This window comes from Penicillium expansum (genome assembly GCF_000769745.1).
Source record: "Penicillium expansum strain MD-8 chromosome Unknown contig333, whole genome shotgun sequence".
NCBI classification, from domain to species: Eukaryota; Fungi; Ascomycota; class Eurotiomycetes; order Eurotiales; family Aspergillaceae; genus Penicillium; species Penicillium expansum.
In genome coordinates, this window is record NW_015971465.1 from 192827 (window position 1) to 215309 (window position 22483).

Here is a 22483-nt window from a genome sequence, read left to right on the forward strand (position 1 = left end):
ATTGTTTATTCTTTGTCACTATTATTATGCAATCTGTTACAATTAGAAATATCTGGCATCTTTTGGCATTCGAATGAAGGATATCAAAGGCACGGTATGAAGTCGTAGTCGTAAATCCAGGCCCAATACTTCGGAGGTCCCGCTGTAAGTATCCAAGTCCTTTAGTTCTGCAGAAATGACAAATATTGGAATGTAACAAAAACAATACAATCAAATTTCAAACCATCTCCAATCTATCTGCTTTATAAAAATTTCATATATCATATTCAGGCACCAAGCGCCAGGGGATCCGGGCGACAACCCGACAACTCCTGAACAGCAGCAGCCAACTCATCAAGAGTAGCATCCACAAACGTCGCATCCTTTTCACTTCCAACAAATCCAACATGCATCTTCCCACCACGCACAAATGAGACAGCCTTCAGGGGATAGGCGGCATCGCCATGTGGGTTTGAGATATCAACCTTGCAAGAAGATCCAGCGAATGGCATATCATCGAAATCATCCCAGTCCTGGTGATGAACAATCGAATCAAAGGATCGTGCCTCCGGTGACCACTGCGCGCACTGCTTCGAGATCTTCTCGAATCCAAGGAAATCGTGCGCCGCAGACTCAGCACTCTGCTTCTGCACAAAGCGCAACAGATCCATCGCCGTCCACTGCGACTCAAACTTCACTCTGACAGGAGTGAGTTGGTAGCATGGACCCATGACGTTCTCCACATTTGCTAGGTCGATCGTTCGGCCTGAGGTTACCGTGCCGAATGTCACATCAGGTTTGCCCAGACGACGGGCGAGGACCAGTGCCCATGCTGCGGTGAGCACGTTCGCCGTTGTGATCTCCTGCACGGGCTGGAATTCTTCGACTGCCTTCTCGTAGAAGATGGCTTTGTCTGTGGGCTGGACTGAGGCTCCGTCGAGGACAGACAGGGTCGAGTCCTTGAGCAGGTTTCCCCAGTAGTTGACTGCCTGAGTTTGCAGACGTCCGTCGGAAACTCGTGCCATGTATGAGGCGAATGGCTCAAAGTCCACGACCTTGTCTCCGGCATACAGGGTCTCCAAGTCTTGGAGCAGTCTGGGGAGTGAGACACCATCATACTGGGCATGCGAAAGGCCCAGCACGAGACAGTGCTTTCCGTCGGCGCCTTGGACATGGAAGAGCTTGAGGAATGGTGATCCAAGCTCAAAGTTTGACTCAATATCTGCTGTGCAGAGCTCAGTAACGTATTGCTCAATTTCCTTGTCAGCCTCGCGCATGACCACAGGGACATGTGCGTCCTGGAGGACAACTTGAAGGAAGGATGATTCATGCTCAATGAAAACAGTGCGCAGAATATCGTGCGTCTTAACCAGGTCATTGCAGGCGCGTAGCAATTGCTCGCGATCGATTTTTTGGTCGAAGTACAGCATGGTGTATTGGATGGAAGTGCGTGGCGCTCCAACAGTTCCTCTGATGTCGAGCGCTTGGGAATCTGTAACGGGAGACACATCCAGGATGGGCCAGCCTGGGTTGGAAAGCTTGGGCCGGACAGTGGAGGCCAAGAACATCTTGACATCCAGATTGCTCAGTGCGGAGAAAGGCTTGTATGGCTGAGCGCTTTCCTTTGCTTGGTCCACCTTCAGTACCTTGGCTGCATCACCAAGGCGCATGTGTTGGAAGATATTAGCCACTGACAAGCTGTGTCCCTGTGTGCGGAGACTTGACACCAGTTTCATTGCCAAGACAGAGTCACCTCCAAGGCGGAAGAAGTTATCGTCAACGTCAATCTGCTCCGGGCTCAATCGGAGGATCTTCGCCCAAGCGGATTGCAGGATCTTCTCTGTCGGTGATAGTTTTGTCTGTGCCAAGCCCTTCGTCCATGCCTCTTTGAAACCTCCCCGAAGCTGTTCAAGGACGCTTTGAGGAATCTTCGAGGCCAATTGGTTAAGGGCCGTATGATCAAGTTGCTCTAGTCCAGCAGGCAACTTGTCAATCACAACGTAAGCAGAAGGGGCCATGTAGGATGGCAGCGAGTCTCGGATGAATTTGTCGAGCTTCTTCAATGATACAGCAAGTGTAACGGAAATAGTGTCGCAGACAGTCGCCTCCTCGCCGATAATCTCGTATTTTTCCTGTGTGACTCTTACACTGTCTTCCTCAGAAGGCTGGTTCTCGATGAAGACAGCCAGCTCTTGCTCTGTCACTTTTTGGGAGCCTTCTCTCAACGGTTGGAACACGGATGCAGCGGCGCGAGTTCCTGATGGGAGATGTTTTTCGAAATGAGACTCAAGGTCTGCAATATCCACTGCATGTCCTTGAAGAGGTACGACATTCTCCTTACGGCCAACAAATACCAGACTTCCATCATCTTGAAGCTGGACCATGTCACCGGTAGGCTGCACCTTTCCTGATCGGCCAGCGCATCCAGAGCTTCCGGCCACGAGCCAGGCAGGGGACTCGACTGTTTCCCCAGAGAGGCAAGCTCCCTCAAGCCAGAGCTCGCCAACACTACCGATGGGGGACAACAAATCCGGGTTGCGAGCATCACACACCCAAGGAATCACAGTACGAGGATAGACTGATCCTTGTTTGGTGCTCGCATGGGCGCGGAGGTTTCCAGAGGTTTCGTCCACGGAAAGAGGAGGAGTCTGGTTCCATTGCCAGATTTGGTTCACTTCTGTCTCAGGAAGGCAAGAGATCTCATCAATGCGCTTATCAAGACCCTTGGACAACTGCACGCAAGCGGTTTCCAGCTGGGCAAGGATGCGCTGCATCTGTGAACCCTCAATCAGGCTGCTGTCGAAACTGGCGCAAACTCGGAGACCACCCTTGCGGATTCCAAAGCCCACCATAAGCGGGTAAGGGTTGAAATGGAGCGCTTCACGGACGACATCTCCAAGCTCAAATCCAAGCTCACTGCCCACGTACTCGGGATCGGGCTGGATGACCAGTCCGGTGCCTGCTTCGCATGCATACTGCGCATCTTGGCTGACCTTTCTGATGTTTTGCATTCCCATGTGCTGGTAGGGTGTACGAGCCAAGATGGTCTGCTGTACCGTCTGCAAGTACGATTCGACTGAGCTGGACCGGCGGACCTGGATGCGAATGGGGATTGTTGCGATAAGTGGTCCGACGATGCTCTCCACGCCGGGCAGCGAAATATCACGACCAGTGAGCGTCTCACCAAACACGACATCGTCACTTCCAGTGTATTGGGATGCAACGAGGGCCCATGCACCGCGGACCAATGTGGCCATCGTGAAAGGTGATCCGGCACCTGTCTCGAGGGCAATCTGATGTTCGATCAGGCCATTGGGGGTTGGCATGAAGTCGCGAGAGGGCAGGCGGGGGAATTGAGGCCCGACAGCGCCCTTCAACTCCCGTCGCCAGAAGTCATGCATGGCAGTCTCGTCTGTATCACGTACGTACTTGACAAAGTTCCGCATCTGCGTCTTGATCTCGACGGACTGGTTCTGCAAGGCATCGCTGACTTGCTTGAGAACGATGGGCTCTGACCATCCATCATAGAGAACGTGGTGAACGGTCCAGATCATATATCGCTTGTCGTCAGTTGCATTGCTGACAAGGCCGTATCGGGCCAGACTTTGTCCAAGGTTCATCCTCTCGCTTCGGTCATTCTCGAGATACTGGTCCAGATCGGTGGAGTACCTCCAGGAGATGCCTTCCTTCACAACAATTTGCTGAAGGCCCGGGTCTTGGAGCGGCGCCAGACGAGATCGTAGGATAGGGCTTGCTGCAACAACATCTTCCCAAGCCTTCTTCCAAGCATCCAGGGTGATATGTGCCGGAATACATGCGACTCTCTGAGCGATGTACGCCTTTGTCGATTTGAGTGAGAAGGTGAACAATGACTCCTGTGTAGGTGTGCAGAGATAGATATCTTGCACATCTGCTTGATCTACTCCACAGGCTTGTGCTGCTTCGAGGCGGGCGCTCTCGACAGACTGGGAGATCAAAGAAAATGCCGGGATCTCTTCCTGTACTTGAGAGCTGCAAGGCTTAACAACGGTGGCCATCGCCGAAAGGGTAGGATTTCCGAAAGTGCTGATAACAGAAAGATCGAGGTCTTGCGCTCTGCAGACAGACACGAGTCTCATCGCTGCGAGGGAATCACCACCCAATGCAAAGAAGTTGTCATCAGGACGAATGGCTTCTGCGTCGAGTTTGAGTGTCTCGGCCCAGGCCTGTCGCAGGCGTTTCTCAACCTCATTCAGTTCCCGAGAAGCAGTGCTTGCGGCTCCTTGGTCGAGTTGGCGCAAATCAACCGTTGCACCAAATGCTCGCAGTTGTTTACGATCAGTCTTGCCTGAAATCAACACTGGCATAAGATTAACCGGGATATATGTGGTAGGCACCATGTATCTTGGCAAAGTTTTCGCCACGTCCGCATTGGCTTTTGTCAATATGCTGCTCAGCTCGCTTGAGATCTCGTCCAAGGCAAGCTCAGCCTGTCCATGTCCCTTTGGTTGGAAGGCAACGAACGCGACGAGCATTGGCTGGCCCCCGTAATCCTTGGGTGTAATCACCTCGGCAATGACATTAGCTTCAGAAGGCAGAACAGCCTTGAGCTGACTCTCGATTTCGCCCAATTCTACACGCTGTCCCCGCAACTTGACTTGAGTATCCTTCCGTCCAACGAAAACGATACCACCAAGACCGTCTGGGTCATATCTTCCAAGATCTCCAGTCTTGTACAGACGGCCCTGACGACCAGCGTATTCTTTGTGGCCTGCGACCAACCAAGGTGGATCATTAATGAAAGAAGCAGCAGTCTTCTCGGGGTCATTCAGGTAGCCCTGTCCGACAATCGGGCCCTCAACGAGCAGCTCGCCGACAGCACCGACTGGCACAAGCTCGTTGTGGTCATTCGGGTTGGCAATCCACATGGCCGCGCCGTTACCTGGGCCAATGGAGAGGTAATCTCTGCCAGTAGCAGCGCTGGCGTTGACTGTGCATCCAATGGTGCATTCGCAGGGACCGTAACCAATGATGATTCTAGTTTCTTTGCCCCAGTGGTTGGCGTCTCTTGCTGAAACTGCCTCACCTCCAAGACCGAGACCGCTGAGAGATGCGATAACATCTGCATCCAAAATTCGGCCTACTGAGGGTGTCAGGCCTGCATAGTTGATTCGCATTGTGCGGATAACTTCGTTGATATCATTGAGACGATCCTCGTCCGATGGAATGCAAAGACAACCACCGTTTCCAAGTGTTAAAAGCATACTGTCGATGCTGACATCGAAAGCGTAGGATGCAAAATCAAGGACCCTGGATTCTGGGGTGTATCCAACTGCCTTTGCTCGAGGAATGGCACTGCTCGTATAGGTTTCGTGGGAAATCTTCACTCCCTTCGGCGTTCCCGTACTGCCAGAGGTGAAGATGATGTACATTAGGGCGGAGGACGGTACAGCGGGTAAGTCGGAGATTGATGGGGAGTTTGCTGGATTTGTGAACGCATCTCCTTCAACAACGAAGTGGTTTCCAGTCGGCATGATCGTCAGTGACAGCTCATACTGCTTGCGGGACGCAACCATCGACTTTGCGCCGACTTGCACCGCCATATTTTGAAGACGGGCAAGTGGAAGAGTTGGATCCATGAGCGCAAGGGTTGCGCCTGCTTTCATCACTCCGAGCACAGCGACGATCGTCCACCTGGACTTCTCAAAGCACACGGGAAGGACATCGTGCAGTTGGACTCCCATTTCTTTGAGCGAGTGCGCCACGGAAGTTGACCACTGATCAATTTGGCTATACGTGAGGCTGCCATCCCAGGAATCAATGGCAATTTTGTCTGGGTATTCGCGAGCTCTTTCAGCGACCATATCTTGCATGCAAAAGTTGTAGGTGGGAGGCAATTCGTGGTTCCACCCCCATATATCATTCAGGTCACTTTCAGTCGGACGAAGGCACTGTTCAATGGTCGCCTCGGGATTTGTGAGGCATACTCTGACAGTATCGGCAAGTGCCTCGACATGATGATTCACTGTGTACGGCAACATGTTCTCGGTATGCCACAATGGGCGGATCTCGAGTTGGGCATTATTGAAGCGAACTTCGAGATGAATAATACCCTTTTTGATTACGGTTAGTTATGACTGAGTGGCTATGGGTTTTGATTGTTCACTTACTTCATCTTTCGCTTCTTCAGATGTTTGCGAAAGAGAGCTGGTGCTCAAAACGAGCGATGCGGGACTTAACGTTCCCGTGTTGATATTTTGAGAGATTGCAGTCGCAACTTCTCCCACATTACTTTGTAATCCTTTCATTACTTCGTTCATCGATAGTTTGTTCACTGATTCAGGCTCAGCGCCATGTGCGACATCTTTGTAAGACCAGTCGTATGATATTTGGCTGTCTTCCCGGCTGCGCAACAGCACCATGAGCCATGACAGCAGCACGATCTCTTCCTTCATGCCGGTCGGAGTGGTGATCTGTTCCGAGGCAAGATGCGCAATTTGGAATGAGCTGAAGTCGCCATTTGTGTCTGTTGGCACTTTCTCAATTCCATTTGGCGCATTGTGAATTTCGGCGTTTTCGAGAGGTATGAAGCCCATTTTGACGGCAGACCAGCACAGCTGGTCTTATTACCCTCGAATTGATGTAAGGAAGGAATTCGAGCTTGACTATAAGTCCGGAGGCTTTGCGCGGGTCGATTTGACGGAAGTGTGTCACTATATACCCAACTAGCCACGGTTCCGCTAGATCATGCTCCACCTCAAGGCTTGAAAGCTCCGAAGTATCCTGACTTTACGAAGTACCCTGCAGGTATTTTGCATATCATCACCGAGATCGGCTATTGCGGGGTGGGTGGGTTATTCGACACACAAACCCGTTCTGGAAGGCAAAATGATACCAAGCCAAAGCATGTGGCCGTTCCATCTTTCCTAAGCGATTCGGACCCATACGTGTATGCGATTTCAGATCTTAAAGCTACAGATACAATACTGTATGGTACAAAACGTATCCACAGGCTCCACCTGAGAGAAAAGGAAGAAAAAGTGAGAAATAAAAAGGATGCTTCATAAGAAGTATTTTCAGTTAGGCTATTGCTCATCCTCAAGGCAGAATTAAAAGGTAACCAAGTCGTAGGCTATGAGGAAGGCAGCGTGGACATGATCGACTTATTCTGAAACACATCAAGACCAACTCCAAACTGAAAATGAATTGTTCTCCGAAGTTTCGGAGACCAACTGCTCAGAGGACCCATGATTGTGCGTCGCGGGCGGAAAAGCCCGATGTATGATGGAGGCGAGAAACGAGGGGTTTGCGATATTCTGTCATTCCGAGGCCCACCTGTGGACCTTTCAGATCGCACGCATACGCATGTGTGTCGTGTTGTATACAGTTTTCGAAATGTACCAATATAGAAAGCTCCGAGTACTCCGTACACCCATCAATAATAATAAATAACAATGTCCGCTTGGGCCCTGGCTGGCGCAACGAGCGTGTAACAATAAAAAATTGAAAAAGGCCTCACTCCATCACGCACGTTCCTGAGTTGATCTCTTGGCTCGCTTGCAGAAAGCTTTATTAATGGATTATTCCAAACGCCACAAAATGCCCATCCACTCGTTTATATTATTTTTCTAAGTTCTCATAAAGCATACAACGTTGCATACATACTTCAAACTTGGATTTGCACACTGAACGCAAGAAACAAAATATAACGAGCACCTCTTCGGGCAAGGATCTTCGAATATGAAGCCTGATAAGGCTGACTATTGAGTTGTCCAAGAATTTTCCAAGCATCTTAGAAAAATCTTGTATTGAGATGCAGGTGTTGACGAATTTACTCTAGTCCGCACGTTGGGTAGAGTTTTCAAAGGGGGGGGGGCAATCTAATCAGATTCCCCTATTTTCAACCAATGAATCTAATCAGATCCGTTGATCTTACCTATACCAGCTAGTGTCGACTAGACTGCATGTGTACCACAGCATTCGTCACAGCGGTGGAGTTTTATTAGCCTATCGTTATTTCCGTCCAATACTAGGCAAAACACAATGTCCATTGTTGTATTTACCGTTAGGACGAAATACATACCGAAGCATTCAATACATGCTTGTATACATGTAACATACCAATATTTTCTGATACGGTGTAATACTCAAACAGGTATACTGAAATACTTGGTTCAAAGCTTCCATATGATTTCCTCTAAAAGTCTACATTTTCTTTTCCCTAGCGCAAAAGAATTCCATGGATGTGAGACTTGTTACCTAATATTTTCGGCTTGACGCGGTATAATCAGATTGATAAGATGGCCTGAAACAGTTCACCCTGTGGATCGAGTGATTCGGTTCAAACCGACCGACATTAATTGTCCACATTCCGTCATGGCGAAAAGACACAAAGCCCGGTTTCGGCAATTTATTCAATTAAAGAAAACACCCTGCCCCGAAGGCCGTCTCTAGCTCCTAATAGAAAGTTTTCTCTCTCAATTGAACACCTACACACTACCCCACCACACACACTTCCTCACTCTCACACACTCACACACTCACACACTCTCACCACCATGTCGAAGTTCTGGCCTAAGGGAGGTCTTCCCGGTATTCTTCACCACTACGTACGTTCGCACACCACTATCAATAAATAATACTTCAAATTGAAACTAACAATTGACCGCGCAACGTGCAGACCGAAACCCTCGTCACATTCGAATATGCCTCTAGCACCGTCCGCCAACCGCACAGTCTCCTCTTCGTCGGCGGCCTCGGCGACGGTCTCGCAACAACATCCTACATGGCCGATCTCGCGCGCGCATTACAGCAATCAGAATGGTCCCTCTTCACACTAAACCTGACATCCTCGTACCAATCCTGGGGTCTTGGCCACCTCGACCGCGACACGAACGAGATCGCCCAGTGTCTGGAGTACATCAAGAGCTACAAGGCCGATAAATTCGGCGGCGGCAAGATCGCGCTCATGGGCCATTCCACGGGCAGTCAGTGCGTCCTGCACTACCTATCCCAGTCAAACCCGCACACAAAAGTCCCGGCCTTCGACGCCGACATCGAACACATCACGCGGCCCGTGTTGGACGGCGCAATCATGCAAGCGCCTGTTTCTGATCGCGAGGCTATCTTCTGCGTCTTGAAGTACGGTATTGGTGATACGACGCCTGAGAAGGCTCGTGCTGTATATGATGAGATGGAGGCGTTGGCGAAGAACGCTGTTGCTGAGGGCAAGCCTCATGATACCATGTTGCCTCTCTCGTTGACTTCCATGATTTATCCTGCCAATACACCCATTAGCTGTCGGAGGTTCTTGAGTCTGGTTAGTCCTGAGAGTCCGCAGGCGCCTCAGGAGGATGATCTGTTCAGCTCGGATCTGAGTGATGATCACTTTGGGACTACCTTTGGTAGGATTCAGCAGCATGGACTGTTGAATCATAAGCTCATGGTGTTGATCTCTGGGAAGGATCAGTCGATTCCGGATTACGTTGATAAGGACAAGATGCTGGCTAGGTGGCAGAAGGCTACTGATCATGATGGCAAATATCAGATCTGGGATCAGAAGCACACTGGCGTTATTCCTAATGCTTCTCATGCTTTAAGTAATGATGACCAGGCTGAGCCGCGGAAGTTCCTTGTTGAGAGGGTCTTGGGATACCTCAAGACGGCAGTGGAGAGAGAATGAACGAAATGCAATGAAAATGTATGATACTAGATTAAATAAACCATTATATACCATTTAACATGCTTTTCACTCGTTTACAACCTCCAGGGTGGATAAATTATCAATGTTGATCTTCAAGTTTGACTATATCCAGTTTCCTCATTGCTCATGACTACGTCTGCAATATTCGATAGCCCGTGCCATAATAGGAGCCCAAAGTGAGTTTGTTTGAGAGTATGAGGAATATAACCTTTGTTCAAACCGAAGTCACATGTAACGAGAGAAAAAATCTACACCTAATCTGATTAATCTACAAGAGGATAAAAGTATAGCGAGTGGTGTATCTATTGAAATTGAAACAAATAGGGTACAGTACATACATGGAAGATGAAATCCAATTCAAAAGTGTTGATAACAAAAAGGAAAAGAAAGAAAAGATCGAAAGTAACATGAGACGCTCAAATGCACCGAGTGGTATCTAGTCGTCAATAGTAGAAATGATAAGAGAGAGTCCAGAGAGGAAAGATGGGACAGAGAAGAGAAGAAAAGGCCCGGAAAAGGGGTGTGTAGGGAACGGTAGGGAGAGTAGATATAGATAAATAAGACAAGGGAATAAGGAGAGCCTCGATCAAGGCAAGGTGAATGTGTAAAGAGTCAAAAGGCAAGTTTTGTTTAGAACATGCCTCCATCGACGGGGACAGCAGGAGGCGGGTATTGAGGCACAGCCGGCGGAGTGCTGGTCATGGATCCCTGGCGCGCCCGCGCGTTCAGGTTACCACCCTCACTCGAGGTCTTGCGCAGACGGTTGCGGGAGCGCGGACGTTTTTCCTCATCCGGGAAGACACTGTGTTCGTCCCCGGGGCTCGGGACGGGGGAAGCGACCCGTGACAAGTCGTTCTTGTCGCTCTTAAAGGCACCCAAGATGGTTTGAGTGGCGGTTCCGCGGCGACGGCGGGGGTTCATAGGTGGGAGTGGAGGTGCGCTTCCAGGTGAAGGCAGCGCGGATCCGGCTGGGAGACCAACGAGAGGAACGTTTGATGTGGATGAGACAAAGGTAGGCTCGGAGATCTGCTTCTTGTTCACAGGGCGCTTCAGGAGGGAGCCGTGTCCCAACCCACGTTGAGGATTCTGCGAGTTGCTGGATGAAGATGCCAGAGATGTAGACGAGCTGTCTGTCGGCATTTCGTTCAGCGGAGGAGTGGCATTTGCGGAGTAGGCCGGGGCAGCCGGTGGGGGCCGGGGCGAGGCACCGATGATCGAGGACGTGTTGGACTGGGAGAACTGGAATGGCCGTTCGTATTGGAAGCTTGGTGTACCGGATCGGCTGGTACTGCGGTTTCTGCCCGAAGCGGCAGAGGGAGTGCGGTCGAAGCTCACAGAGTCAGACATTTCTGTTGATGGCCGACTCGATGTAGGGCGCGAGACAGGCATGGGAGGCTCATAGCCCTCAGGAACAGTAAAATTATCATGTGCAATGATGGAACCCTCGTCCACAGTTTGAAGGTCATCTCGCTCGCGAAGTCTGGTTCGACTCTTGGACCGGCCTGATGCATCTGAGCCTGCCCGGTCTCTCTGGTCTCTGAAAGGCGAGGGGCCACGGCTGCGGCTGGACTCGCGCGAATCTTCGTAGCTGTTGTCGCGGTTGAGAGATGGCATACGAGACCTGAGTGAACGCTCCGATCCAATAAGGGGAGAGCTGGAGTTGGAGTGCCGGCCGAAGCTGAAAGAGGGCCGCTCCTCTTCACGCATCGAGTCATCTGAAGAGAGTACAGGCGTGGACGCATTGCCAGCGACATAACCAAACAACTTCTTTTGATCGGGCTTTGCGCTAGCCTGTTTGCTGGACTTGTGCTTCAACATGGCAAACGCGTTACCAGCCCGGGACAAGTCTGGCGTTGACCGGCCCGGGGTGGGACTGCTGGATCGGCTGTCGCTCTCGGCAACACTTCGCAGCTTCTCCTGCACCTTTCTACGTCTCTCCGCCAGCTCAATGGCGAATTCCTCTCGCTCCCTTTGGGTCTCAGTGCTTCCATGACGGCGATGATGAAGTTCCAATTCCTCCCTCCAGGATGAGCCGTTCGATACAGAAGCTGTGTCGGGGTTAGTTCCAGGTGCGGATGACTCCGCGCTGTTTCGAGAACCCGTGCCCTCCGTAGAATGTCTAGAAGGAGATTGCGAGCTCGAGGTTCCTGGGCGGGTTGTTGATGATGGCCGACTCTCTTCGCGGGGTTCTGCTATCATTGGAACAGTGGTCGGTGGCTGGGGAGTCCCTTTCTGGGTCTCGGTCTCAGGGATATGTGTATCATTTTGCTGCTGCGCAGGTCGAGGCGAGAGGGGAGGGAAGATGGAAGACATGTCACTTTCCTGACGCAGGTGAGATCTAATCATTCCCCCCACTCCATTAAAGCCTTGATCCGGCTCCAGAGTTGGCGAGTCGGGTCTCTTGGGTGTGTTATCGCTGATTCCAGGAGAAGAATTCGTGAAGTCAAGGTCATTCTCGTCGATGGGTCTAAGATCACCCAGATCGGAGTATCTTACTTCGGGGAGCGTTTCGAGGTGATCCTTCGTGGGGGTTGAGTGCTGAAGCGGCGGGCCGTACCCGGTGGCCAGCGAAGTCGAGGATGAGAGTTCTTGGGAAGAGGGATTCTCTCCTTCATCGCCAGACTCGCTAGCACTTGAGTTGGCATAGAAGCTCTTCACTCCAGGTCTAAAGGGGGAAGCCTCAACACTGGATGCACCAGAGTGGTCAATGCCGCGGTGCGCATCACTACTATAGTGAGATGAGGCAGACTCTGCTCGGGAACGATAGCTGGACTTCGACAGTCCCCGAGGACGGCCCGCAGGCTCTGCAGGTAGAGGTCGGCGCGGGGGGGATGCACGGCGCGGAGGCGGGGTCTCTCGTCCTTGGTGCATTTGAAGTTGGCGGCGGGAGAATGCCTGCTCGTCGAAACCAGTGGCAGGCCGGTTGAACAAGCCCATGGCGGTAGCCTTTCCATGGTCTTCTGGGTTAATTGATGCTGCCAACAGTGAGGGAATCTCGTCGTTCTCGCTTGTTGGCGGGCTCAGGGGAGGAGCCCCAAACGTTGCTACTGTGGGCGAAAGGCGGTCTTTGAGCGCAGCTTCTCCGGACATACGCGGCTTTGGTGATGTTTCAGATGAAGGAGGGCTAGTCGCCTGTAATGTAGAAGCCGGCTCGACAATTGAAAGGTTTTGCAGGCGGTCCCGCAGGTTGGTGGCGCTTCTGGAATAGTTGCGGTTCAAAGAGGGGAGATCTGGAGTGCCGGCACGCTGGCGACTCAAACTCTCCAGGCGGTGCAAGGTCGAGCTCTGCTGGCTTTGAGCAGCCTGGGTCAATCCTTGTCCGTAGAGACGACGATTGCGGATTGAACCATTGCGCGGGGCAGACATCGGGCCAGGACCGGGCCGAGGGGCCTCAGGAAGGGTTTCGGGGAACGGATAACCGGTCGCTGGAGATTGGGATGTGTTCATCGGTGACTCGTCGGCCGAGGTTGCTGCAGTTGATGTTGGAACTGTTGACAGAGGCCCAGATGCGGTGGAGGAGTATGTGGCTCGGCTGTTGGATGAAGCGGTTGAAGCGGCATATCCAGATTCCCGGGCGGCCTCCGCCGTTCTCTCTTCCTTCTCCTTGAGGCGCAACCGCTGGAAAGCAGAGAGGTTCATGTCGTGGTCATAGACCGGCTTTCCCATTCCCCGGCGAGCAGCCTCTGGCGCATCGGGGGTTGTTGCTCCTGGCGATCGGACCGGGATCTTGTAGATCTTTTGGCGACCACCGAACAGATTATTGCCCTCAGCACGACGGGCTCGGCTCATCATGCTGCCCCCCTGGGATCGGTCATCGTCTGTACCATAACCATCCCCACCGGAGGCAAAAGAACCAGTACGGTCGAGTGCAAGGGATGGTCGGCTACCATCATTGGAGCAAACTTCGTCGATATCTGCCAGCGTGGCGGGGTTGTGGCCGAACAAATTGAGTCGCGAAGCGCGCTTGGGAAACAAAACACTATCGTCACTGGCCTTGCCTAGCATGGAAAGTGGGTCGTCCTGTTCCTTTAGCATGCTGAATCGAGCGGACAACTTGGGCATTAGCAGACTGGTGCGGAAGTTGTCTGTCGGGGGCAGTGCGGCGGATAGGTCGAAATCTGGTTTGGGTTCCGGTGCGACCTTCTTCTTCGATGTTTTTAGACTGAATCCTGGTGATGATGCCCCTTCTTGATCCTCCGCGGGCTCCTTCGCCTTCTTGTTTTTGCGAAACCGATTCATCATGGATAGTAGGCTTGAGGCGCTCAGGGGCCACCTCGTAATAGGAAAGGAATGGATGCGATTCGGTAATATCTAAGATCGATCTGAATGAATGTCGATAAGTCCAGCGAGTGTGTAGTAGTAGGTTCAGGGTTGATCAGTGCCTCGGTTTGGCTCAATGCGCTGAAAGTGACTCAATGGATGTCCTTATCCACAGAATGAAACGAGCGGCATGACCTTCAAATGCAACGAGGAGTGCAGATTGAGGCCAGGGAGATAAATGTCTCCTGAAGAGAAGAGGCGCAAGGAATGCCAAGTTTGGGCAGTGTACCGTGAATGGACCGGATCCAAGGCCAATCAAGATATTTAGCGGGGATTGACAGATCACAGAGAGAAATAGGAAACAATAGGCTGCAGAGTCGGTTGAGAATGAAATCGATTAAAAAAGAGTGACTGGGGAAATTGACGCGAAGAATGAGAGGGGAGATTTGGAATGGATCCAGAACTGTAACTTCTCCAAGGCTCTCTCTCTCTTAGCGGCATACCATATTACCAAGAGGGAAAAAAAAAAAGTAAAAGGGATCTAGATGATCGGCTTAAATTAGTGTCCACTGGTCGATCAATATTAAGTACAATAAATATACTGTTTAATGTTCTTATTCTTCTTATTTTATATATATATATATTTTGTTTTATCTTCCAGGTAGTTTAATTATCTACATATGTACGAAGGTACATACAATCTACTCCGTATGCTGTTTACTGTTTCAGCTTCCCTGTATACTTCAGCGCTGCACTGTCCATGAGGGCCAAGGGGCTTCCCGAAGCTGCATCCATGGTCCGATTTAGGTATGGTATGGTACAACTACTTAGGCAAATAGTCCAAATTCCACTATGAATAAAGTAGCAATTTGGCAAAATTACTGTAATGTATTTCACCCCTTGCGTAAATAAAAAAATAAAATGTTAAGGATCACATCCCCTCTCTTCCTTCACTTCAGTTTTTTACCGGAATGTGGAACCTGGGGCTGAACGCCACTCTAACTGCGGGATAGGTTGGATATGTCGATGTGGCCAATTCCTTCGATGCAATTTGATGTACAGAGTACGGAGTATTCCTTGTGTGCTATGTTGTATGTTGTTTTTCTATGTTGTATGAAACCGGGGACACCGTAATGAAGCAAAGAAAAACATTTATTCAAAAATCCCAGGGGCCTGGACACGGGAAACAAGATCGTCGCCCCATTACTTCATTCCGCTCATTCCACAGTTCGGGGCAGGATTTTGATGTGGAAGGTGGTCACGGTGGTTCATCCGTCCAATCTCTCATATCAGGATCGAAAGGTACAAAGTACTTTGTAGACTCGAGTCACACACACCATATAAGCCATTAGACTCCTTGCTTCACAGGAAGCCGGCAGCAAGGGAAATTCATTTGTAAAGCTCAACGTTGGCTAATCAGCCATGCGATTCACCGTGGCACTTGTAATATGCAATAAACTTGGAATACGGAGAGAGACCCGTCGGCGTCATAATCTGCGATATGTCCATAGAGCAATATATTGGAAAAATACGGCATGGTTTGAGAAATGAACAATGGTGTGTACATCGTAGGACACTTAGCCACAATCTACCATGATGCAATAATAACACAAGATTAAGCCAAGACCTGAATTGATGAATGTTCCGACTGTGCAGGGGCTCTTGCAGCGTGCAGGACAATGGTAGTACTGATTCTGCATCTGATGAAGCAATTGTATGACTTCTGACTTGCTACAACAACATACAACATACTTCCAAGGTTCGTAATGGTTTGTGGATCCCAAGGCCCAGAGAGAAGCTGAACCATGGTCTCTGCCCCCGATAAAGTCCATTATCTCCACTTGACCCAAATAATTTCTGATAGAGGGGTCTGTTCACATTAAAAAGTAATTTCTCCCACGATGTGTGGTGGAACCTATGAGATAATGGAGAACTAAACAGCCCCAAAGCCTAGAACGGGAAAAAGAAAAAAAAAAAGGAGCAAATTTCTTTAGCGCGTCTCTAGATGCGTTTTGGCCGGTAGGCTTGACAGCCGTTTAGGAAGGCCCCGCCTACAAGCTTTTCAAACTTCCGAGGCTGGCTAGAAAGAGTTAGGCGTTAGTACCTTTTTAATATTAACCCTAGAGAGGAAAAAAAGAAATAGTCAACCGTCCGGTCTTGGTCGGTATAGTGCCCCTGACTAGTCCCAATGTGGATAGTAATTTAACGCTTCGGGTTGCTTTTTTTAAAAAAATTAATGTTGTACACACATTTAAAGACAGCTCTGAAATGCTTCCATGTTTTAGACATGGACCATAAATAAGAGATCTAGAATGCTTGAATTGGATTGATGTCATCAATATAAATCCATGACATACAATATACAACATACTTCCTTCGTACGGAGCATCAAAAGCCATCAACGTACCGGAAAGCATCCGCCAACCTACGGAGCAATCCGCGGGGCCAATCCTCGTGGGCTAAAATTTCGGGTTCGGTTTTTTCAAAAATTCAAAACTTCCGACTTTGGACCTATCCATTGGCCTCAGAAGGTCCTATAACATAATATAAAAATGACATACACTACTCCGTACACTACCGACTACTACCAGTAGTATATTGTTACCTTGCATTGATCTATACTTCCAGGATGCATAGAAGCCAACGAAAATCTGATATCCGATGTTCACGATCAGCTGGAAATCCAGGAACCGATCGCGAATATCGATATCCGGAGTAATAGCCGAAGATCCAGGGGCTTCCGCCAGCATCGTATACCAAACCAGTAGAAACTCAACTAAAAAAAAAGGAACGAACATTATAATTGGAGCCCCTCCTCCCCCTCCCCTGACCGTATTGAGGGGTTGCTGAGATCGGGGCAGCCCCCGGTCTCTCGACGGGTGTTCATGGAGCGATAACGAGAAATTGCCAGGATATGTAGTCGTATGACCAAAGAGAATCCGCTTATTGCTTACTCTGTGATGAGTCTTCAGTCTCGGGTTTCGGGGTCACTATACGAGGATCTACAAATCGTGTCCGCGGAGGATGTTGTAGGGTTGTGCCTAACTGTGGATTAGGCGCTGTTTTACTCGGCTGAGGGCAAAACTGTAAAACGTAAAACCGCTACAAATTGGTCTCCGAAGGTGGAGTCGGCAGTTGTGTTTTGGTGTCCGTCGAATTCGATCCGTTAATCAGAGGAAAACTTTCTTAGCGTTGCTAGAATATTGGTTTTAATTTACTTCAGACGGGGCGTTAGATTCTAGAATACAAATGAGGAACTAGGTTTATTGGCTTAGCCCTAGAAACTCCCTCAAAGTTCGATCCTCGTGTAGGCCCTAATTACTCCGTACAACCTTGACTATTCCGTAATCAGTACGGAGTATGGAGTAGTTTTGTAATTGGACTGGGGTTTCATTGGACGTGGCACTTAAGAGATATTTTTTCGTCATCACGGATATGTACAATACTTTCAACATTAGAAAGTTATCTACCAACGAAGCCACGATCACTTATAGACCGAAAAATCGAGAATAGTATCTCATAGTTTGCTCGGAGGATAGAATCATGCAAGATGTACCATTGACAAAAATAAACGAAAAGCTGCACGCTCGCTCAACTCTCAATCAAACAGGGACCACCATTCCTCATCCCACATTACCACACTAAGTCCAGATGATTCGCGAGAGGGGAGCAGGACAGGAAAAGAGAAGAGAAAAGGGAGAATAATATAGAAGACAGGGGAGAAAGGAGGCTCCTTTTCATTCATACATGGTCCCACCCAATCTAGAAGGGGCAAGCAAAAAAAAAAAACAAAACAAAAGAGAAGGTCGTCTGCTCATAGCGCAATAACTGCAACAAAAAGGTCGAATTCTCAAACCAGAATCCTGTCGTCCAGTTACTTACTGGCTTCCCAGCCCACCCAGCTACGGGGCATCACTCGCCAGACCTTGCATTCACCACTACGGAGGTCGTTTAGCTTGAAGCTCTCCATTTTGACCTTCTTGCTCTCGCGACCTTGCTCCCAGGCTCGGATCTTCTTCTTCGTGCCATCCCAATCGACCACAATGCCGACGTGGTCGGGCTTTCCAACCTCGGCGCTGTACTTCTGATGCATGGTGCCGCGGTGGCCCTGGAATCGGGCATTGCGGAAGCTGACAATGTCACCGGCGCGGATTTCGTCGTTCTGAGACACGGAGGCATTGGCCAGGTTTGAATACACTGAGGCACCATATCCACGGGTCCCCACGGGTAGCAGCGCGTCGGAAAGAGGATTGAGCAGGTGCTGAACAAGCCCGAACGGAGTGCCGTCTCCAACAGTAGAGTTTTGGACCGAGTTGACGGCTTCCGAGATTCGGGTTCCAAGCTGGATATGGGCCTGCTCGAGCTGGTCCTGGCGAGATGGGAGCGGCGGGGGTTCATGGCGCTGCTCGAAGGAAGCATCTGCGGGGTTCTTGGGATCGAATTGGACATTCAAGACCGTCTGGGAGTAATCAATGAACAGGATATAGACGTCCTTCGAGACTGTTGTTTTGCCACTGCGGTTTGTAGATGCAGTCTCCTCAATCTCGAAAAGCAGATCGGTGCGGTTCTGGAAAGCTGGAGGCGGGGTGTTGGGTTTAGTCCACCAGAGGGTATACGTGGCGAAATCAACATCGGTGGCGATGTAGCCTTGGTCAATAGATGGACGAGAAACATCCATAGACCGACGAAGGTTAGGCTGATTTCTTAGAAGATCCATAGATGCGCGCTGGGTTCGGGCAGCGGACGGGGACGGCAAACCCGAAGACTGGCTTTGGGGCGGCATAGGCGCCAGGGAAAGACGCTTCTCATTCAAGGCAGAGGGTCTTTCTTTTACTGGGCTCTGCACGGGGGGTGCATCATATAGATCGTCATATTCATCGGCCGCTTGTTGTGGTGGGAAAGGAGGAGGAGCCTCTGGGCGACCGAGCGGGAGAGGAGGAGATGTGGGGAGACCATGCCGGGGAGCGGAGTAGTTGAAAGGATCATACTCAACATCATCATCATCATCGCTGACTGGCTCTCTGTTCGGCGGAGGAGGCGGCGGTCCCCTAGGTGTATCGATGGACGCACGGGCATTCCGGGGCGGCTGGCTTGGGGGTGGAGGTGGAACTGCCCTGGGAGCCGTGGGTGGAGGTGGTGGATGCCGGGATTCGTGAGGGCTGCGCGGGGACTGAATGGAATGGTCGTCGGTGATAATACTCTCGTCATAGCTGGAGTCGCGCTCGTGAGCTTTCAGGGCATCCTTGTGTTTCACTCCGGATGCGATATCAGTGTCGTAGTCTCCATCATATTCAGTAAACTCTCCCTCCACTTCTTCTCCAGCCTGTCGGGGAGCGGCCAACGCACTCATGCGACTATCGGCGGTCGATCGGCGACGAAGCTGATCGGGAGGCGGGGGAGGGGGAGCGCGGCCCTGTGACGATGGTGGCATAGGCGGATTGAATGGAATGGGGGGTGGTAGACGACTAGCTCTCTTTTCAGCTGCAGGGGTCGAAACCGGAGAGGACACGGGGTCATATGTTGAGGAACGGCGAGAGTCAATCTGATCAGGTATCGCAGGTGCAGGCACGGCCGGTGGAGCAGCTGAGGTATTCAACGACAGAATAGATGTGTGGACCGACAATTCGTCATCCGACTCTTCACCATCGTCGGCAGTTGTGGGCCGTGGTAGAGGAGGAGCTGATCGGCCTATATGACATCGTTAACACACGTTAAGTAAGTTATGTCAGGATCTGGGTATTTACCTGTAGGAACCGGCGGAGGGGAAGCCGGTGGCTCACTTGGGATAGTCGGAACGGGCCTTGATTCTCGAGGAGGCGGAGGAGGTGCCGAACGATCTGCGAATATCAGAAATTGAAACCATGCATTAGGCTGCAGGATAATATCTTACCTTGAGATGGCGGAGCCGGGACTGGACGATCAATGGAGGCACGAGGCGGTGCACCTTCGTGGATGACCTCCTCAACGTCTGGAACCTCGCGTGCAGAGTGTTGTTCAGTGAGAGGAGTTGCCAAAGGCTCCTCCTCTTCCTTCTCCACTTCAATAGAAGAAGGTGCTGGCTTGCTAGCCACGTTCATTCCAGGAAGGGGAATCATCATAGGAACTGGTGGCGCATTGGCAGGGGAAGTGGGCTCAGGCTCGACCTCTCCAAGCCTCTTCTCTGACTCGCCAGGAGTCTTGGCCTTGCGAGCACTACCGGCACCAGACATGCCTGGCATACCTCCCGAAGGCGGGCCGAACAGACCCATCATACCCATTCCGCCGCTCATCTTAGCCATTCGCTCACGCAGTTCCATTCTACGCTTGGTTTCAGGATCCATTTCCTCCTCTTCCTCTGCATCACCCTCGTCTTCAACATCTGCCTCAGCAGTTTGCTCGACTGCACGAGTCGACGGTTGACGTTGGGAGACTGGACGAGGTTGAGTGTGAGACTGATCGTCTTCATCGTCCTTGCCGGTGGATGCTTCGCCTGCATCCTCCGAGTCTGCAGCAGCAGAGTAGTCGGCGTCATTGGCGTCACTCGCTATTTCTTGGGTGGGCGAGAATGGGACATGAGGCTGTGGAGGGGCCGCAGCCCTCAATGTATCGACACTAGGATCCCGAGCAGCTGAGGATTCTTCGACAAAGGGAGACTCCTGTTCCTCGCCGAGGACTGCAGGAGCCACAGGTTCGTCCATCGACTTCTTAGGAGGAGGGCGGGAGGGCTTTTCCTTCTTCTGTGCTGCTTCCGCATGACGCTGAGCTTGCTCTAGTTGCTGTTTCTGGAGCAAAGCAATTCGGTCTTTCAGGCTAGTTGGCTTGGGCTGGTCCTCCGCCCCCTCTTCGCCGCCTTCAATGGGGGCAGGTCGGCTTTCAGAAACCGGAGGCTCGCGGGCAATTTGTTCCTTCACATCGGGATCCTCCTCTCTTTTGTAGACCTTGGGTGCAGGTTCTCTTGGTGGAGGCTTGTAGGCGTCCCGGCTAGGAGGCGGCGCGACGAAAGGCTTCTTGATGAAGGATGGCTGGGAACCACCCGGTTTGAATGGCGTGACTGGTGCTGCTGCGGGTTTGTTGAATGCAGCAATACGATCCCTGAATGACGACCCCGAAGGCTTCTCTGCTACAGCTGGAGGCGCAGGTTTCGAGTGTGCTTTCGCTGCCGGTTCAGTTGTGGCCACGGGAGGGGCCGGAGCGGGCGCTTTTGTCGGCTGCGGGGGCGAGGATGCAACTTCTGCTATAGGAGCACTTGCACGTAGAGGAGGAGACTGGGGCAGAGGTGGCTGCGGGGATGTGATCTCATCATCTTCCTCTGTCGGCTGCACCTCTGGCTCGGGCTCAGGCTCAGCCTGCTTGCTTTCGACCACGGGGGACTCCGCTGGCACCGGCTCGGGCTCCTTTTTGGGTCTGGGTCGAGATGGCCTCGGAGGGGCCGGAGGCTCATATTTCTCAACGAAGTTTTTCGGGAAGATGCCCTCCTGCTTGACCCCATGGGCGTCTGAGTATTCACCGTAGTACCAATCGTCGTCCTCGAGGGCCGTGACAGTCACGATTTGACCGATCGGGAAGTTGAGGTCGTCATCGTGGCCCGAAGCATACTCGAAGACCGAGCGGACCGTAAATGGCGGACCTGACATCTGGCAAGTCGATACCGAAGTTCAGACTTGGGGATAAATTGGTGTGGAGTGAGGAATGCTGAACGAGTCTGTGACGCAATGACGCTAGAATATCTGTACAGAGCGAATCGCCAGCTTGAATAACTTTAGCATGTAGCGATATTTAAAGGGAAACGAATCAATTCCTTTGTGGTACGACGGCGTGTCAGCTTAGATGAAACGGAGGTCAACGAGTGGGTGCCTACGGCGAGGAGATGAGGGGAGAGGGGGGTAACTGCAGAAGCACTCACGGCTTGGAGAACCGAACACCCTAGGCAGGGCCAGCAAAGATTCGATGCAAGATGGGGAAAAAAAGAACACGGTCGGAAAGACAAAAAAAAGTAGTAGGGAGAGGAAGATGTAGTGAGGTGGTCGTCACTTGGCGGGATGAGGGAAATGGGCTCCACTGGGCGATCGGCGGCTAACACATCAACCAGGGAACACGCACATGGGGGGAAATGCCAATGTGCATTATATCATGAGATTTTATACAGGTTTTTTTCTTTTTATAGATTGTTTAGTTGTCTAACTTGTTTTCAAGAGAGGTATATTAGGTAGCTTGATACATATGTAGCTAAGTAGCTGAATGGCTATACACGTCACTTGTATAGGCGAAAAGAAATAGTCCAAGTGAATTATACCGAGTATGTACTACATGTAGTAGTATACTATATGTACAAGCTATTCAATCCCAAATATCAAAGATTACATCTCCTTTTATTATAAAATTATATAAAAGTCCTAAATGCCCAAAGCCTACGTCAGCAGTGAAGTGTCCCTCTTCCCATTGGGGGTCAATCCGGGGGGTTTTGCCTCTTCCGCTTTGGAACCGAATTCTGCTGGTTTTATTATATTTTTTCGATTTCGTTTCACTTCGCAACTCAACTCATTTTCAATTCAATTTACCTTAGAAGGGTCTCAATTCTAAATC

The 22483-nt window shown here is 50.8% G+C and overlaps 4 protein-coding genes across 4 annotated transcripts; 1 reads left to right on the top strand and 3 right to left on the bottom strand.

Moving 5' to 3' along the window:
• Positions 1-266: 266 nt before the first annotated feature.
• sidD (nonribosomal peptide synthase SidD) lies at positions 267-6554 on the bottom strand (the record flags this gene model as incomplete). The annotated part of the gene is made up of 2 exons (XM_016746764.1): positions 267-6071; positions 6129-6554. The coding sequence occupies 2 exons, from the start codon at positions 6552-6554 to the stop codon at positions 267-269; spliced, it is 6231 nt and encodes a 2076-aa protein (XP_016594040.1).
• Positions 6555-8516: 1962 nt separating this feature from the next.
• sidJ (putative siderophore biosynthesis lipase/esterase) lies at positions 8517-9640 on the top strand (the record flags this gene model as incomplete). Its single annotated transcript, XM_016746765.1, has 2 exons — positions 8517-8567; positions 8639-9640. The coding sequence occupies 2 exons, from the start codon at positions 8517-8519 to the stop codon at positions 9638-9640; spliced, it is 1053 nt and encodes a 350-aa protein (XP_016594041.1).
• A 651-nt stretch (positions 9641-10291) lies between these two features.
• On the bottom strand, positions 10292-13900 carry PEX2_094960 (uncharacterized protein; the record flags this gene model as incomplete). Its single annotated transcript, XM_016746766.1, has 1 exon — positions 10292-13900. The coding sequence occupies one exon, from the start codon at positions 13898-13900 to the stop codon at positions 10292-10294; it is 3609 nt and encodes a 1202-aa protein (XP_016594042.1).
• A 3895-nt stretch (positions 13901-17795) lies between these two features.
• Positions 17796-21534, bottom strand: PEX2_094970 (SH3 domain protein; the record flags this gene model as incomplete). Its single annotated transcript, XM_016746767.1, has 3 exons — positions 17796-19609; positions 19666-19758; positions 19812-21534. 3 exons carry the CDS (start codon positions 21532-21534, stop codon positions 17796-17798), a joined length of 3630 nt encoding a protein of 1209 aa, XP_016594043.1.
• Between the last annotated feature and the right edge of the window lie 949 nt (positions 21535-22483).